This window comes from Diabrotica undecimpunctata, chromosome 8, assembly GCF_040954645.1.
Source record: "Diabrotica undecimpunctata isolate CICGRU chromosome 8, icDiaUnde3, whole genome shotgun sequence".
NCBI classification, from domain to species: Eukaryota; Metazoa; Arthropoda; class Insecta; order Coleoptera; family Chrysomelidae; genus Diabrotica; species Diabrotica undecimpunctata.
In genome coordinates, this window is record NC_092810.1 from 7,669,578 (window position 1) to 7,689,144 (window position 19,567).

At 32.9% G+C, this 19,567-nt stretch overlaps 2 protein-coding genes across 2 annotated transcripts; one reads left to right on the top strand and one right to left on the bottom strand.

The window, feature by feature from the left end:
* The first annotated feature begins 1,543 nt into the window (after positions 1–1,543).
* LOC140449226 (cytochrome c oxidase subunit 7A2, mitochondrial-like) lies at positions 1,544–3,056 on the top strand. Its single transcript, XM_072542408.1, has 3 exons — positions 1,544–1,668; positions 1,828–1,935; positions 2,841–3,056. Exons 1-3 carry the CDS (start codon positions 1,654–1,656, stop codon positions 2,976–2,978), a joined length of 261 nt encoding a protein of 86 aa, XP_072398509.1. The 5' UTR covers positions 1,544–1,653; the 3' UTR covers positions 2,979–3,056.
* Positions 3,057–6,588: 3,532 nt separating this feature from the next.
* On the bottom strand, positions 6,589–18,995 carry LOC140448692 (apoptosis-inducing factor 3-like). Its single transcript, XM_072541801.1, has 7 exons — positions 18,805–18,995; positions 18,496–18,747; positions 17,255–17,505; positions 13,503–13,768; positions 10,484–10,695; positions 10,007–10,331; positions 6,589–6,866 (listed from the first exon to the last, which is right to left on the bottom strand). Exons 1-7 carry the CDS (start codon positions 18,914–18,916, stop codon positions 6,653–6,655), a joined length of 1,632 nt encoding a protein of 543 aa, XP_072397902.1. The 5' UTR covers positions 18,917–18,995; the 3' UTR covers positions 6,589–6,652.
* Between the last annotated feature and the right edge of the window lie 572 nt (positions 18,996–19,567).

Consider the following 19,567-nt stretch of genomic DNA (forward strand, 5'->3'; position numbering starts at 1 on the left):
CCTTCTTTTCTCTGGCTCAAGAAATCCATTTTTCTATTTTGATAAAACTGTTCTGATTGGTCTGTCGTTGACCAACGAATTCTTAAAAAATAGTTCACAAACTCTCACTTTTTTTCTCCTCTATATGAAAGTAGATAGCGTTATTCAACTTTCTATGATTTTCTGTACGCGTATAATAAAAGACCGTTGCAGTTTTAAGTTGCCAAGTGTACAATTGCATTTTTCTATGCATGGAGCTAGAATTTCTCTTGCTTTAAATATTTTTGACGTCTTGGAAACGGATTGGTATTCTTTTCCCATATTTCAAAGTCGCTTTACTGTCTCCTCTTTTTTGCTGGGATCCTACAAAGTCTCTTCTTACCACTTTTAGGAAACGATCTCTCAGTAGAAGTAATCAGCGAGCCATTTTGTTCAGAATCTGATGATGATCCACCACTTGAAGTTGACTCAGATGAAGAAAAGTTGGAATCGTCACTCGGTTTTAAATCATCATCGTTTTCATTTAATGCAGATTCTGTATGCAGAAACTTCAGGTACTACATTATTTTTTATTTTTCTTAAGACTCATTATTGTTAAGTTCGATTTTTTACTGTTGTAGTTCTGGTAGAGACGAAGATTCAGCAGTTTTGGTCTTTTTAGCTTCAACATAATTGGGTCTTTGAACTTCAACATTTTCGATACTAGATCAACTAAAAGTACGAATAAAATAGTGCACATTGTGTTTACAGTTGCCGTAAATAAATTAAACTTGTAAAAGATATAATCTTTTAGCGAAAGCCGCTATCGCTTTATTAAATTAAATGGCCAAATATATGGCCTGTCAAATGTATGGCCAATATAGGCCATATATTTGGCCATTTAATTTAATAAAGCGATAGCGGCTTTCGCTAAAAGATTATATCTTTTACACATTTCGCATAGCGCAGAGGATACAGAAAACGATATTATCATATCGTTTTCGTTCACGGCCGCCAAAGCAGGTGGCGCCTTTGTAGCTAACTACTGTTGTAGTGAAGTTTTGGGAGACATTCGTTGGACTTTCCGAGTTTGAATTTGTATCAGCCCAAAGTGTCTGATGAGGCTGGGGTAGGCCGAAATGATCATAACACTTTATTGATACCGATTCGAGCACGGGAAGTTTAACGAATTTGTCCTCTTAGGCCATATATTTGGCCATTTAAATTAAACCTGGTTAATTTTTCTATGTACACACGATAAAATGTCACTGAACAGCACTGGTTCCGACTAAAACATGGCTGATTCCGACTGCGCGAACGAGATGCGCGTACTTATTTTTTCAAGCAGAGTGGGCATTCTGATTGTTTATTATTCTGTGGCATTATAAAGAGAATATCCTCATCGGGCATTTAGTAGCCTGTCAGTAGCTAATTTCTGAGTGCTTTAGACCTGAACGAAAAGAACTATCGGGAAATTATGTTAGATTATTATAAAAAATTGGTATGTTATTATAAAAAATTGGACTTTTATTTTTAATATGAGTATTTAAAAAATGATACTCACTAAAAATAAACTAAGTAGCACAATTTTAAGTTGGATACCTTTTTTCTAAATCACATTACTGTCAATTGTCATATCTGTCTGTCAGTCAGTTAGGTGCTAAAGGGTGTTGAATTTATTAAAATAATAAAAAAATGAACCACACAAGGGTAATATTTATAATACCTATTATATAATACTCTTAATTCATATTAATTGATATGTACTAAAATTTAACGTTCAAAATTTTATCCACTTTAAGTTAACCTAGTCACAATTATGTAACCATGAATATTTTATCAAATTTTAATAATTGTAAAATTTTACAGCAATTGTTTGCTCTTGGTAGAGCTATTAACAATCAAGTTGTAAGAAATGCATCCGTTGACGTTGGACCTAGGACTGCCAGGCTAAAGGATCTTCAAAAGAAATTACAGGTACTTCATTTCAGTATAAAAGGCATTTGCAAAAACTAAATGTTAAGGGGCTATCGTAGTGTTAATTCAATAATTTATTAGTTATGGAACAGGCATTTGAAAGCATTGAACAAGTAATAGAACTGCAAGGACAAAAGTGAATTAAAGAATTGAAATAAATTAACTCTGCCACACATACAAGATATTTACTGATGGAAAAGTGATAAAATTAATATATGCAATATACTTAGTCCTATAAATACAAATATATCAGCCCAGATAATCTAGTTTCATATTGCCTTCACTAAAATTAAGAGCACATAATTATTTTTGGTGGAATCAGTACCTATTAGTTTTTTCATAAATTTAAAGATCATCATTTCATGTTTTATTCAAGTTCTTAAGTATTGATTGAAAAATGTAGTAGTCAACAGAGCATGGTAAATTAAATGTGTGATACAAATGGTAGTCAGTTTATTCTTTAGAACATTATCAAAACTTGCATAGTAAATACAAAAAAGACCTCAAAATTTTTGATTTTATTTTTTGTAGATTAGTCATTACAAAATATGCCCATTTTTTTCTATTTATTATCACAAACTTTTTAAAAAGTTATGTTAGTATTCTTATTTTGCTTGTGTAAAATTTTAAAGATATAGAATAAGTGTGCGTTTTTTTAAATCCAAAGTGCACAGGCTGTGTTTTATATAGAGAAGCATGGCTCGATATCAAAATATTAACAAAAAAAATCATATTCATCAAAAACAAAAACAATTCTGTCTAGAGCAAGTAATATGTACTAAGATTTTAATATTTGACTCCAAATATTGTTAAAATATGTATCTAACCTTGTTAATTATAGAATATGCTTATATGAAAATGGAATTGATGTTTTGGTACAAACTGAAGGAATGCTCTTTTTACAGGTTGATGATGGAGTACCAGTCCACTTAAAAGCTGGTGTCAAAGACAAAATCCTTTACCAATTTACTATTCTTTTAACAGTAGTTGGTTTGGGTATGTCTGCTGAAGCCATTTACAGAATTATGACTGGCAAGAAATAAACATCCATCTGTTTATTAGTTTAATTAGTACCTTTATATAATATAATTTACTTTAGAAATAAATGTAAATAAATGTTCTGCTGTTTTATTAATCAATTTTTATGGTGGCTGTAGCTCAGTGGCCAAGATACTGGTGTTCTAAGCTAGAGTGCATGAGTTTTGTAGAAACAACCGCATTTTTAATACTTTTTTTATTTATTTATATACGGCATCCATTTACTTACAATTTTTACAAAGTTACATCTTACAATCAATAAATTATTAAAATAACAATCACAAGTTTTACAAAGTTACACCTTAACAACAATAAATTATTAAAATAACAAACACCTCAGAATAATACAAACATATAAGAATAATATAGATGTACAACAAACTTATTGTAAGATACTTTTTAGTTGTTTTTTAAACAAACTAATTTTGGAGTCAAAAATATCCATTTGTCTTGGTAGGCTATTAGCACTCCGGACCAATCGTGTAGTTGGTTCATTGATACCATAATTAGTGTGGTGAAATGGCACTGAAAAGATTTCTGATTGTCTGTTGCTTCTACTAGGAACTTTAAGACTAACAAGCGATAAGAGTTGAGGACAATCTATAAAAGCATTGATAACTTTGTGTAAGAAACATAAATCTAACAATGTCCTCCTTGACTCAAGTGTTGGTAAGTTAAGACTATCTCTTACCCACTGATAGTTGTATTCCTCTCTCCTGTATCCACTCTTATAGGCTGCTACCCTCAGAAATTTATTCTGGACTCTTTCAATCTGTTGAATGTAACAGTGGTATGATGGGGACCATACAACTGATCCAAACTCCAGAATGGGTCTAACGAGACCACAATAAAGTTTTCTAAATGTAAACAAAGACAGGTCCACTGATGTGCGTTGGATAAATCCCAGCACTTTCATCGCTCTATTTGTTACTTGGTTGATGTGGCTTGAGAATGACAGTTTGGTGTCTAACCAGATTCCCAAATCTAATACTTCATTTTTCGAGGCTAATGGCAAGTTATTTATGTAGTAAACAAATTCAATTGGATTTCTTTGCCTTGAGAATGTCATTTTATGACATTTGTTTATATTGAGTGACATTTTGTTTAAAGTGCACCAATCATAAAATAATTTAAGATCTTCCTGTAATATAGCAGCATCATTCCAGGATTGAATTTTTCTAAACAGTTTTACATCGTCAGCAAACATAAGAACATTACAATTTTTGATTTGTTGTACTAAATCAACCAGAAACAAACAAAACAAAACAGGGCCACAATGGGAGCCTTGTGGCACGCCCGATGGAACTGTTATTTCAATTGAAATGTCACTTCCCAAGTTAACTGCCTGCGTACGGCCACTAACAAATTCTGTAATCCACTGAAGAAGGGGATCCAAAATACCCAAAGCTCTTAGTTTTTGTAAGAGAACCCCATGGTTTACCCGATCAAATGCTTTGGAAAAGTCAGTATAGATTGAGTCAACCTGGACTCCCTCTTCAAAGCTGTTGTATATATGATTCACATACAAAACTAGGTTGGCATCTGTTGACCTCCCTCTCATAAAGCCAAATTGTTCAGGATTAAAAATGCTTCTAAAACTCCATGTCAGTTTCTTACTAACCAAACAATCAAGCAACTTGGGCAGCTCTGACTGATTACAGACAGCTCGATAGTTTGATATATCGTTCCTTGCACCCGATTTAAAAATCGGCTTTAAAAAACTTTTCTTCCAGAGACTGGGAAAGCTACCAGTACCAAGTGATCTGTTAAAAATAAACAAGATTGGTTTTGTAAGTACACATATACATTTTTTCAGAAAATAGGCTGGGATTCCATCCGGCCCTGCACATAATCGGTTTTTACAATTTGCAATAGTATCATAGACCTCAGTTGCTGTAAGTATTATAGAACTCAAACAAATCGAACTGTCAAAATTAAAAAAAGGTAAAGTATCTTTTTGTTCATCTGAGTAGACAGATGAGAAATATTCTGCGAACATATTGGCAGAGTCCTTGATATTTAAGCTAACCCTATCATTATAGACCATTCTGGATGGTATATTATACCCATTTCTTTTGCTTTTAATATAAGACCAAAAATATTTTGGATTATCAGAAATGTTATTTTGTATCCCATCTAAATACTGTTTCTGACAGTTTGCTCTTAAAATTTCACACTGGTTTCTTAAAGCCACAAAACGGTCATAATCATCTTGCCTACCACTAATTTTAAATTGTTTGTGGGCCTGTTTTTTACATATAATTAGATTACGCAGCTCTGACGAGAACCAAGAGGGAAAGGTAGAGGTTTTATATTTCTTTAGTGGAACAAAGTGTTCTATCAGTGAGTAAATTATATCATAAAAAATGACCACCATACTATCAACTGTACCATTAAGAAACAGTCCCTCCCAATTTATACTTGCTAAATAATTATTTATTGAAAAGTAGTCACCATTTTTGAAATCATAAAAGTATTCCTCGTAATTCATAACATCAAAATTTTCTTCACACACTAGTTCAAAACTGATAGCTGTGTGATTTAAACTATTCTCAAAAATTTTATCTACTGCTGGAGTAACATTAATAGATTCCAAATTACTAAAAACCAGGTCCAATGGGACTCCTTTGCTGTTCAAAATATCATTCTTTTGAAAAAAGTTATAGAAACTAAAGCAATTTGCTAAAAATAATAAACCATCAATGTGCTTCAGATGGTATATAAAGCAGTCAGTCCTGTGGGCTAGTGTACATGAACAATAGTTATCTGAAACAGAGTTAAAAATGAAATTGACCCAGGAACAATATGAACAAACCTCATCCATCATATAACGGGGGTCCTACGGCGATTGCCGCTTCCCGCATTTCAGCCTCCATCTTTTCCTATCTCTCCAATCTCCCTCTTCTAAGCCTCTAGATTGCATTGTTTTTGTAATTTCTCTTCTCCAGGAATTTGGTGGTCTTCCCCTTTTCCTTCTTTCTGGCGGAACAGACCTCCTTTGTAAAAATTCCAGATTATATTATTATTGTGGTGCTGGATTGACAAATTAAGAAGACAATGTGCTCACATAGAGCAAATTTCTTATCTAATTTATTGCAATGAGGTCTTTTTTATAACTCATCTTCAACAATTCAGGACATTGTTGCAAGAAGGATGCAGCTCCATGTTTTTTAATATCATTTTTAGGGACAAAGTTTTATTGGAACAAAAAGAGGTTTGATCAATATTTAAGACTATTTCCAACTCAATATTTTTTGAATTAATAAGTAAAAAAAAGTTGGTTTAAAGATAGACTTGACTTCGTGTGTCACTAGGATTTTACTTATTTGATCTGTCACATTTTAAATTTACGGTAAGAAAGCCTTGCTTTTAGGTTATCACATCACTGTTGGTCGATATTATGGTTGACTTTTTCCCAAAAAACAGCTCAATGTTACAAATGTAGAGTTTCAACTATTCAGGTAGACGTTTTGTTAAGGTTTTTAAATAATTCAAGACATTAGATTATAAACCCTGAGCGCAATATATCTTGACCTTTTTTTTTGTAAATTTTAGAGTAGATAGTTATTTAAGATTTTAATTTGTGAATTTAGTGAAAGAGTGAAGACAATAAAGTACAGAATATTATATTTAATTATACTTTTACTAACAATCTAAATCAGATATTTAATTATATTATTTATTTTGCCCATCCGAAGATATGAAAACTGAGATCTTCCCTTTTAAGTTTTCTTCCTTGAGCTGTTAATTCGGCAAATTTAGAAACATATGGATCCATGCCACAAGAACTCACAGCTATAACTTCGTCATTCTCCAAATAGAACGCAACAAATTTGAAATTTTCTACGTCTCCAGTATATATTATGTCATCATAAACTCCAAATCCGCAATATCTGAAAGATAGAGAAAAGTAAATAATTATAGAGAATGGCGCACTGTGAATCTTAATTCATACACTTTAACCAACAAACAATAATATTGCTTTTTCCTAAGTGTGTTAGTCAATTATAGGCGATAATGCAACAGGCCTATTGCAAGCATTGATTGATTTAGTAAGTGTGTAAGAGAGCTTATGATAATATTTTTTATCATCTTAATGCTAACATTTAAGCCATATACATATATCATAACTTTTTTTGTTTTTTAAGCTGTCTATGATTTCCTGGGTCTGATTCAATGATACTTCAGAAAAAGAAAAGCTATTTGAGGGATTTACATTGATGTTCTTTAAAAAATCCATATGTTGTTCAGGTATGTCTTTTATTAAGTTGTGGGCAATTTGAGAAAAATGATTAAGATCCATTCACTTCTTAGACAAGAAAAGATAGGGGACATGTAATCGTATGGAATTGACTGAAGCCTAAACTGGCACCAGAAAGGTTGTTAGGCCATATTTTATTTCTAAAATTTGTTCCAAATTTCAGTCCTACCAAGCCATTTTGGGAGCTTTATTAAAATTAGGTGTTTTCTTTTTAACTTTTCAGCAAGACCATACGCATAAGTCTCCGTAAGTCTGTCAAAGTAATGCCATACAACTGGTTTGATAGTTGTTTGATGGGATCAGCTTCTTGTTCTGCTGAAAAGTGCGATTTCTTTCCCAGGGTGGCTTTTTGATAGAATTAGATTTGGGACGGTCATGAAGCGTAATTCTTGGAATATTTAATTCAGCGGCAACATTTTTTACGGATCATCCACTTTGAACCAATTTAAATGCCCTTTTTAGTGACTCCTCGTTCCATTTGCCCCTTTCCGTTGTTCTTTTTCTCGATCTCACCATCTAAAACACATAAACAGCAACGTCTTTGGTATCAAATAACTATATTTAATTTTAAAATAAATGGGGTAGTACCGACACCTATCGATATTTCCCCCCATTGGTGTGTCGGCATCACCCCCTGTAGGACAAGATGGCGGTTACACAATTCTACAGACTTAACTGAATGTTAAAATGTAACATGAACGATACTAAAATTATCTTTATAATTTGCACTTTTTATTTATCTAATTGTTTTTATAATAATATAATATGTTACCTTCATTTGTAGAGAAGTCAATAATTAGATCAACAACTAATAAAACACATAACAATTCAGAATAAAATAACTAGTTTGCTTGGATGACAGAATAGACAATAGACAGAAACTAACTGAGCGATATCAGACAACAACACAGAGAAGCAACACGCCTTTGAAGTTACGTGGACAAGCCGCCAATGACAGCTAACAACCAGAAAATTAATAGTCAGTGGGCATATCACACAATATAAATTCTTAAGAGCGTAGGCGCAAAATTTCGGGCCAAACTTTTTAAATGCTTTCATTTTTTTTCGAATCCTGAAAAAACTAATAAGTATTTTTGAAAAATTTAAACGCAGAATGAAAGACTACATTATTACTGAGGGCCGAAAGTCCCTGAAAACTTCTATAATGTTTATTTTAATAAGTTACAGGGGTGAAAAAAAAAAGAGAAAATTTAGTGTGATTTTTAATTTCAAATATCTCATTCAAAAAAACTTTTTGTTTATTCTAAGGGACTTTCGGCCTTCGGTAATAATGTAATCTTTCATTCTGCGTTTAAATTTTAGTTCAAAAATATTTGTTAGTTTTCTCAGGATTCGAAAAAAATGATTGCATTTAAAAATATTTGGCCCGAAATTTTGCGCCTACGCTCTTAAATAAAATTGAGCATTGTTGACTTTCAATAAATATGAAATATTGCAAATATTCAAAATGCAGTTCACAAATCCTATAATTATTATTAAGTGAATCCATTTTGAATAACAAATCTTCTCGTCTGCAAGCTTCTATCCACACTTTGGCACTACAAATTTTTAACAGAACAAATTTTAAACAAAGAACTTTTTCTGTATTTATAAATAATACTTTATTACTTACAACTATAGGAGTATTAGTATATTCTAAGTATATTGTAAGTAATGAAATATTTAACTTTTGTCAATATCTAATCTTAATAAATTTACAGTTTTCTCTTCTCGGTCTAATTATGTTTCCAACAATTTTTAGTTTGAGCATTTTAGTAATTTCTTTGTTTCGTTTAAGAGCGATATTTAATATTCTCATGTATAAAACCCTCTATATATTTTTATTTCCTAAAAATACTATATTCGTATTGTTGTCTTCGAGCGCGCTGACACCCGGCCACCATCTGTTGATTTTTTGACCTGAGCCTCCGGAGACTTGCGTCTTTCAATAAAAGAAATAGCACTGACACCAAATTTAATGTTTTCCTTTTGAACTATCCTTTGGCAGACCAAAGTTTATTTTTTATAGCTCGGACAGACACGTCGGCGTCGGCTTACTGTTCGAAAGTCAAACCAATACTATTATGTAATAACTAATAATAATTACAAAGCAATAGTAATTACCTGCTATTATTCTTAGGAAATCTAAATAAACTTATTCCTTTTCCTGTCACAGATAAACATCCGCGAATCGCACAAATATATCCAGACATTTTAAATATAAATTAAACTTTTAACTATAAACTATAACTATAAACTTATATATTTTAACTATAACTATAAACTTTTAACTATAAATAAATTATATAAATAGTCAAAGGCACTTGTTGTGTCGAGTATTTACCCTGGACGCCTACCGACTATCGAAAACAACCAGAATTAAAGAATAAGCACGTGTTTTTGACAGTTAAACAACCAGAATCGGGCATGCGTATACAAAAATGGTACACGCTTTTGGACCGTTGTGTCGCTTCTCTGTGTTCGTAAGTTCTCTGGTGATATGTTCAACTAAAAATAAAACTAAAACCCACTGTGTCGGTATTGCCCCGTATGTCAGGATTCCCCCGGTCTACCCTACTCTGTCATTAGAATTAATCTTTGCCTTTTTTATTTTATTTTTATACAATTTTTAAAAATCATTTAGTATTTGTAAGTTGTTGTCAGTTTTATCTGCAGCAATATCGTATTGGAATTAAATGAAGAAAAAAAAATATCCCAAAAAGTACACCTTGGAATTAAGATCCATAACTTAAATTTAAAAAATGTTTTTACCGTATGCTAAGTGGTCCCAATTTTGTCCAAAAATACGGTACCGTCTTCAACGCGGTCTTTTTACCAATCATGTTTAAAGCGGCTATTCTGCCATGATATTCCGCTAATCCAAAGTGGCCGATAGAAGCCTTGATATTATTTCTACACCACACAGGAGCCAGAGCTATATCACCTCCAGCATATACATCAGAAACTGCACTCTCTAGATACTCGTTGGTTTCAATTGTTCCATTTTCCTTTAATTGGATGCTTGAACTTTTCAAAAAATCTGTATTGGTGTTACTGCCTGTTCCTAATATTACGATATCGGCTGGTAGAATAGTACCTACAAAATTTTGTTAAAGATAATATATTACGATTGATTAGTTTAGATTATATACGCAGTTATCATTATAAAATATTTAGGTATATACTTCACCGTTATTCAATTTTACACTCTCCACTTTCTCGGTACCATTGATCACATCTACTGTCATTTTCGGGATAAAATTAATACCATTCTTTTAAAAAGCTTCATTACCGCTTCTCCTACCATTGGACCTAAAACTGTCTTGAAAGGTACATCATCACGCATCACTACAGATACTTTTTTCGCTTTATCCCTACAATATTCGGCTACTTCCATTGCTATGAAGCTACCTCCGATAATAACCACTTCTTTATCCTTTGAAAGCATTGCATTTGCATCTCTAAAAAGGTAATAATAATATAAGTAAATTTATGTTTCTGTTAAATATTGAAGCAAATTTTAAAGCACAAGCCATTTAACTTTTATTGTAGGAAATCTCAAACGAAATTTTATTAAACTTCTTCTACGGTACTACGGCCCAAATTGAGCCTTGGCATCCTTAATGTTTTGCCTCCACCCTTGCTTGTCTGTGGCTGATCTTCTTCATACACGGACTTCTAAAAGGGCTTGTGCATCACTGTTTACTGTGTCTTTCCAGCGCTTTCTTGGCTTTCCAATCTTTGTATTCTAATGATGTCTGACAGTGGTGCTTCCTGTCAGACTTCATTAGAATATAAAGTTGATAAAGCTCGTTATTGTATCGACTTCTGAAAACTCCGTTTTCCCTTACAGGTAATAGTATTCTCCTCAGTACTTTACTTTCGAATGTGTCGAGTTTGCTTTTGGATATTTCTTTCAGAACCTATGCTTCACTGCCATAGCATGCTATTGGTCAAATTAAGGTTTTATAGATTCTCATCTTTGTATTTCGGTGGACATTTTTAGACCGAAATATATAGGAGAGTGCAAAATAAGCTCTGTTTGCCTGCGTTATTCTCTTCCATATTTCTCATCATCAATGTCATGTTCACACGATTTACTCAAGATCTGTTTGACTCTAAATATTTGGTCCAGTGTCAATCTTCCCCGTCGGAAGCCCGTCTGATACTCTCCAATAATATTTTCTGCTAGTGGCTGGAGCCGCTGGTTTATAATATACGTAAGGACTTTATATGCTGTACATGGTAGAGAAATTCCACGGTAGTTTTTGCACTGGAGTTTGTCTCCTTTTTTATAGATCGGGCATACTATACTTTTCTTCCAGTCGTTGGGTATTTTTTCTTCTTGCCATATGTCTGATGAGCGTGTAGATGTGACTTGCTAGGTAGTCGCCACCTAATTTATACAATTCTGCTGGTATTTCGTCAATTCCCGGAGCTTTATTGTTTTTCTGGGCCTTAATAGCTTCGAGAACTTGGAGCTATCGTTGGAGCATCTACTCCATTCTCTACTTCTAGACTTGTTTGAGGTTTATACCCACTTTTTATTTTTTTCTAATTTCGTTGTTTTTGAAATTGTCTTCCATTTTTTCCATTTTGTGTGCTTCATTTCTTTCCTCTATTGCTCGTATGCACTCGTCATCAAACCATGCTCCTCTTCTCGCCTTTTTCTTGTTTCCCAGGGTGGACGCTGCAGCTGTCAGTACTACTGTTTTGATATTATTCCATTTGCCCTCTATGGAGTGCAGTTCTAGCGTCCTTAACTCATTTGCGACTTCTTCTTCGAACTTCTCTTTACATTCCTGAATCTTCAGTTTTTCCTGGTCTAGTTTGTTTGTTCTTTGTTGTCTTTCGTTTCTTTCTTTGTTAACTCTGTATAAAATGTTATTAATAGTTCGTAGTAAATTTCAGACCGAGCAATATATTTGCAGCTGTCAGCCGAAGTGTTTTTTAAAACTTGTTACCCAAATTCCTAGGAACATTTTGTGCGCTTTTATATAAATCCATCGTTTTGCCAATATCTTGGGAATACATATTAATATTATATATGAAATTCTCAAAATCTTTTACCACACGCTCTTACAATTCCTTCGATATCAGTCAACAAAGCCCCCATCGTCGTAATACAGATAATGGTAATATAGTATACTCCCTCTATAGGAACACGGTTATTACGAGGTTTCGCTTATAACGAGGAATATTAGATGTTCCGTGAAATTTCTATTGAACTATAACCCTCCATAGCGAGGCAAATTTGGTTATAACGAGAGAAAATAAGATCGAGAAATGTGTTTTTTTACGTTTTTGACCCGGCCGTGGTTATAAATAAACACCCTTTTTAACTGCCCCAAACTTCTTTACAATAAATACAACTGTTTCACATTTTTAGAAAATATGATAGATATAATGATACTGGACAATTTAAAGCAGTCAAAAATGACAGACTTCTTCCAATTGCAGACGCAGTAGTTTATGTTATTCTTGAAAATACGCTTTATACAGATTTACAGAATACAGATTTTCTGTTTTAACATATATCATTGACAATAAAAGTAAACAACTTTTTTTTCAAAAACGCCATTCAAACAATATTTATTAGCATCTTATATTGTTCCGAATGGCTTCACTATAGGAAGTTAATCTTTTAAAAAACTACATATTCATATGTATATACTGATTAATATTGTTGTCTGATATAACGAGATCGACTTATAACGAGGTAATTAATCTGCCATTTCAGTTCTCGTTATAGAGGGAGTCTACTGTAATAGGAAAAGTCGTAAATTGTGGGTGGCAAAGTCATTTCGCTCCTAAAAATGAACCAATCCATATTTTCACATGAAACAAAAAACATAATACTTAGAAGACATGGTTGCAACCGAAAAACAAGGTTTTTGCGAAAATCCGCTAACGGAATTATTCCACAAGATGTTTCCAAATTAGGATAAAAAACTACCTATCGAATGCTATCGATTAACCCCGTATAATAGGTCAAATACAAAATTTTATTAAAAAACTCACTATACTGAATTAAAATTTATAAATTTTTACACAGTGTCCTGAAAAAATCATCAAAATAGGGCTAAAAATAAAAAAACTGAAATACTTTGAATTTCACCAAAATTTTCTCCGTTACGTTTTTTTGCATTGAGTGTATATGGTATACAGCCAACTCCCAGGAATTATCCCTTTTAAGTCTTAATTTAAACTTTCTTTTGACCTCCTTTTTGTACGTACTGTAAAATTAAAATTATTCAATAATACTTACTTGGCTTCTTCGTATGTTCTCAACACTACCACATTCTTCAAATAACTTCCAGGAGTACAAGGTCTTCTTGCTCTATTTCCAGTTGCGATAAACAATTTGGTGTAAGGAACTTTTGTGTTGTTCCGCAAACTCACTATTTTCTTCTCAGTGTCCACCTCTGTAGCATCGATGCCTTTTAATACATTTATGTTATATGTTTGATAAAAGTCCTCACTTCGGAACTCAGCAGTTTTTATGTCTAATCCCATATCTTTGCTTAATCTAACCTTTTATCAATAAAAAAATATTAGTCAATACAGTTTATATACCTAAAAGTTTGCTTATACATCAATAGTTTACTTTTTCCATGGAAAAAGAAATACTACACTGGAGAGCTGATCTGGCTGTAACTCGTAACAAGGTAAGGAGAAAAGTCGGTCTACTAAAATGCTCTATGTGGTAAATTTGGACGGACACATTCACGTACTTACATACAAAAACATACATTAGGCCTGTGATTGAAAACAGAGCTAACATATGTGCCAGGGCTTCCCAAACTGTGCATCGTGACGCCCACAGTGCGTTGTTCCAGAGGCATCGCATGTCAGCGCTGACTTTTAATACAGAAAATATATTTATTTGATTGATATGATGAACAAATAATACAAAAAATTACAGTTTTTTCCATTTTCCGGCCAAACGGTGCATTTTCTCATAGGGGTATGTATATCTTTTTTGAATCAGTACGTCAGGCTTAAACAAAATAAATTAAATTTGGAACGAAATACAAAGTTTTTATTTTCACGAAATTTGCAAGACATGTAGACCTCCAATTGGAATTTTTTCTCACGAACCGTAAGACGTAGAAGAAATCTGAGCACTTGAGAAGAACAAGTAGCAAATTTTATGTAGGAAAAGTGCACCGGTTTGACTCTAGGACCGAAATTGACGCCAATATGCCCGATTATTGAATTTTGAAAAAAATCCAAGGGTACCCCGTTTAAACATTTTTGGGCAAATTCCAATTTTAGAAAATTGTTTCTTTTAATGTTAATATATACACTAGGTCTAACTTATTCCAAATACGTGTTTTTTTTTCTATCCCCTACCCACAGTTTGGCAAAAAAAATGGAAAAATCGAATTAAAAATTTTCAGTTTTTTCCATTTTCCGGCCAAACGGTGCATTTTCTCATAAGGGTATGTATATCTTTTTTGAATCAGTACGCCAGGCTTAATCGCAATAAATTAAATTTGGAACGAAATGCAAAGTTTTTATTTTCACGAAATTTGCAAGACATGTAGATCTCCAATTGGAATTTTTTCTCACGAACCGTAAGACGTAGAAGAAATCTGAGCACTTGAGAAGAACAAGTAGCAAATTTTATGTAAGAAGAGTGCACCGGTTTGACTCTAGGACCGAAATTCTCGCCAATATAGCCGATTAAAGGATGTTTAAATGATGAACAAATAATACAAAAAATTATGGTTTTTTCAATTTTCCGGCCAAACGGTGCATTTTCTCATAAGGGTATGTATATCCTTTTTGAATCAGTACGCCAGGCTTAATCGCAATAAATTAAATTTGGAACGAAATACGAAGTTTTTTTTTTCACGAAATTTGCAAGACATGTAGACCCGCAACTGGAATTTTTTCTCACGAACCGTAAGACGTATAAAAAATCTGAGCACTTGAGAAGAACAAGTAGCAAATTTTATGTAAGAAGAGTGCACCGGTTTGACTCTAGGACCGAAATTCTCGCCAATATAGCCGATTAAAGGATGTTTAAATGATGAACAAATAATACAAAAAATTATGGTTTTTTCCATTTTCCGGCCAAACGGTGCATTTTCTCATAGGGGTATGTATATCTTTTTTGAATCAGTACGTCAGGCTTAATCGAAATAAATTAAATTTGGAACGAAATACAAAGTTTTTATTTTCACGAAATTTGCAAGACATGTAGACCTCCAATTGGAATTTTTTCTCATGAACCGTAAGACGTAGAAGAAATCTAAGCACTTGAGAAGAACAAGTAGCAAATTTTATGTAGGAAAAGTGCACCGGTTTGACTCTAGGACCGAAATTGTCGCCAATATATCCGACTACATATATAATCAAATAAAAAATGCAACATCAAGTCGATAGACCTTTGAATTATTAAATATACACGACATTATCTGAAAATCGGATAATTATCCGGACATTGGCAACACTGGAGTCGACTGAGCGCCGGGCGCATTCTGTTTCGCCGATCGGCCCTACCGTGTTCCCTACTGTCGCGCGTGTTATGTCATTTAGTCAAGCTTTTGTTTTGTTTTATTACGCACGCGCAGTTTTTTGCTATCAACAATGGATACTTATATTTAAAAGAATAGAAAACGGTGAAGAATCAGGCGAGAGCAGTAATATTAATTTAAGTAAAAAAGAGGAAATATAGGAGACAGATTTCATTCAGAATTCATCAGACATCCCAAAAGAAAACTCCCCTTCCTCCCCACTAAATTGCTGACCTTGGCCAGTAACGAACTCCCTAATAAATAGATGGACATCCTGGAGGAAACCACTCTATTACCGTAATAGATAAATACGGTCAGGGAGGGATCGGCTTTCTGTGGTTTCCCGATCCCATTAGGATCACTTGTGACCCAATGGCCTCACCTTTTTATATTTTATTTATACTGTAAATTCATTCATTCACTGCGTTAATTAATTAATCTACTAATAATTTCTGAAAAGGACCGTTTTAGCTCAAACCCTTTCACCTCAGACCACCCTGGACATCTACCTCCTCCGCAGGAACAACATCCACCGATGCAAACCACCAGTGAGGCATAACACAGCGTATCAGAACCGACACCCTGTAAAACAAACTACGTCCTGAAGAGGTGGCACACCTAAAATAGGACAATAGAAACATACAAAAGAAAAGATATACCAAACAGAGAAAAGACAACATGACAGTGACAGTGATAATAAAGATTATATTGAAGCAACTTTCGAGTTTAATAAAAGAGGAAGAATTGAAGACGAAGGGTCTATGGTAAAACAATGTGCGACATAATTACAATGCAAATAAAAGAAAGGTTTTCCTTTTCAAGTCTATTTAATACAGAGGCTTAACTGAAATATTTCCAAAATTTTCCTTGAGAGATTTTAAATGCCGTAGCTACTTTTGTCGTACATTGTGTAAAGGCAGACTGAAAACGGAAGTAGGAGTTTTAATTTATCGAGAACAGAAGAAAACAAAAAATTTTTTAACGAAAGTACAAGCTGAATATAGCCGCAAATGTCGACCATGGAACAAAATATTTCGGTTTGGCAGTGTTGGCATGTTTTTATAATTTATAGGTTGTATGCTTCAAATATAAAAAGAGAAAGCTTTTGAAAAGTACATTTTGATTATATTCTGTCATGAATTCTGCAATTTTTAATGTATATAAAACAAGAACGAGTAAATTCGGAGATTAGTTGCAGTTAATTATTAGAATTTGTTTTTGGCAATTGCCCTTTGATAGATTAGCGGATAAATTTGGCAATCCTATTTACTCATTATTCTTTTATATCAAGTAAAAATTGCAGAATTCATAAAATAGTATAATCAAAATGTACTTTTTAAAAATTTTCTCTCTTTATAATATAAATATTATTTGAAGAATACAACATATATAAAAACATGCTAACACTGAAAAAAACGGAAATATTTTGTTTCATGGTTGACATTTGCCGCTATATTCAGCTTGTACTTTCGTTAAAGTTATCCAAAAATCTTACTCTATCATAAGGTAAGAAATTTTCTTTGCAGATCATAGTAATGGATCCCCCAAATTTTTCTTGCCTGAGAGTTTCAGCACAAGTTTCAGCTGCTGGTCCTCCTCCAATAATAACAATAGAATCTTCAGTTGTCCCAAGTTTTCCTCCCATAGGTTTAATGCGTTTATTGGAAATCAAATCGTTCTTTTTAGCTCTAACCTTCACATTTTCACCTTCAATAGTTACTTGATAACAGGGAAGTGAATCTAAACCTAAAATAAAACGTTTAATCATCGCTAAGTATCAAATCTGGCTAGAAAAAGTGGTACAATTATATAGTAGTCACAACTATAATCATAATTCAAAATCAAATACGAATATCTGAAGGGTACAGGGAAAAAAACATTATGTCATATCGTCTACGTAGAATGACGACCTATATTTTAGACTACTAAAACTGGGAAAAAACTACCGTAGTATGGCGTAAAACAATGTCTAAAATATAACGTACCGAATAAAAACCAGCATAGTCCAAAGGTCTAGGGGAAACAACCAGCGATGTCATGGCTGATGCAATATTCATTTTTAAGAAACGTGCCAGTATTATTGTAACCGCAAAAGTGTAAGTTAGTAATATTGGGAGAAATCACGATCCTCAGTAATGGGGAACGACAAGAGAAAGACTTCATTAAAAGCTGAGCTTGAAATTAAAAACCAAAAAAAGAAAAAAAAAATACTGAACAATTACAAAAGGTTGCAAGAAAAGAGGGAAAACTCCAGTTAAAAAGAGAAGAGAAGGTGATGAAATCTGTACCATTTGTGGAGAATTTGGACATAATAACGACATTTGGTTGCGGTTTTTGTGCAACTTGGACCCATACTAACTGTAATAGCGCTGAAAAAGCGTCAGTGTATATTTGTGACCCATGCTCATAGTAAAATAATGTTCAAATAGGTATTACAATTAAATTTATTTCTAAATATTAATGGTTGGTTTATTTTGCCCTTCATCAGGATCGATACTATCCTAACGGTCGAAATTACCCGATTTTTTTTCCTTTTTATAAAAAAGTACGTTACAAAAAATAGACTTATTTGTTTGAAAAACCAATTAAAAAAAAACTCACATTAAAAAAATTACATATCCCGTGTTGGTAATCTTATTACAAAGATTATTAAAATTAGATTATTAGTCAATACTTCCCCACTCTCCCCTATAAACTGTTTTCGCTTCTAAACAAAGCAAGATAAAAAAGAGTTACCTGGAAATTCTTCAATGTCTCCAGTAGATATTTTAAAACACGCTCCATGCCAAGGACATCTAATTCTTCCATTACCAAGGGCCCCCTTTACAAGAGGAGCTTCATAATGTGTACATTTTGAACCTAATGCACTAATAACATTATTTTGCTTCACCAGAAGGACTTCTCCATTCCCTAATGGAAATGTTTTAAGTTCATTTTCTTGTATATCGGACACCTTGCAAACAACACCTTCCACAAACTCCGCAGAAGCTTAAAAAATAATAAGGCAATAAAGTAAATATTAAAACTATAATTTATTTGTCTTACTTGACATTTTTCTTTGAGAGGCGTTGAGCAGTCTTGATATTGTTATAAATACTAGCTCTTTGTTGATACTGAAATTGTAAATTATAGAATTTAATGAAAATGTTTTTATCATTTTCTACCATGATATTTAATAAACCGCTTTCACAATCTACACCACATAAACCGCATAAAAATATTATCATAAAAGGAATAATTTGGGACATATATAGTTACCTTAAACATTACCGACATTTATCGATATTGACAAGATGTAAACAAAAATATAATAAACAAATAAACAAAATCTAGGCTTACGGAATATTTTCAGTTTACCTATATATTTTTCCTTATATTACTCCCTTGGTGATACCAAGAAAGTAAGCATACTCTTATTGTTAAGAGCATCAACTTACTGAGCTTAAAAGCTCAAGGGTCGTGAGTTAGAATCGGGCCGATATGAGAATTTGTAAAAAAATTATATTAAAAATTAGGTATATTATATTAAAAAAATTTAATGGGTACTTCAGTTGTTCAGATATACTATTTTTTGTAAAAAACCTGCTTGTTATTCTGTAATTTCTGGTAGTAAAAACGGTTTTATTCTCTATAGTATTATGTGCAGGAGTATTTTCAGTGTGTAATTAACAATATCGTGCGATAATTGCTACATAAAACCCCTAGCCCTAGCTTCGAGACGTTAATTAGCCAATACGAAGAATTGCTGAATTTGTTACTTGCTGTAGTTTATGACTCTGTAGTCTGTGCTAAAGGAAAATTCATTCAT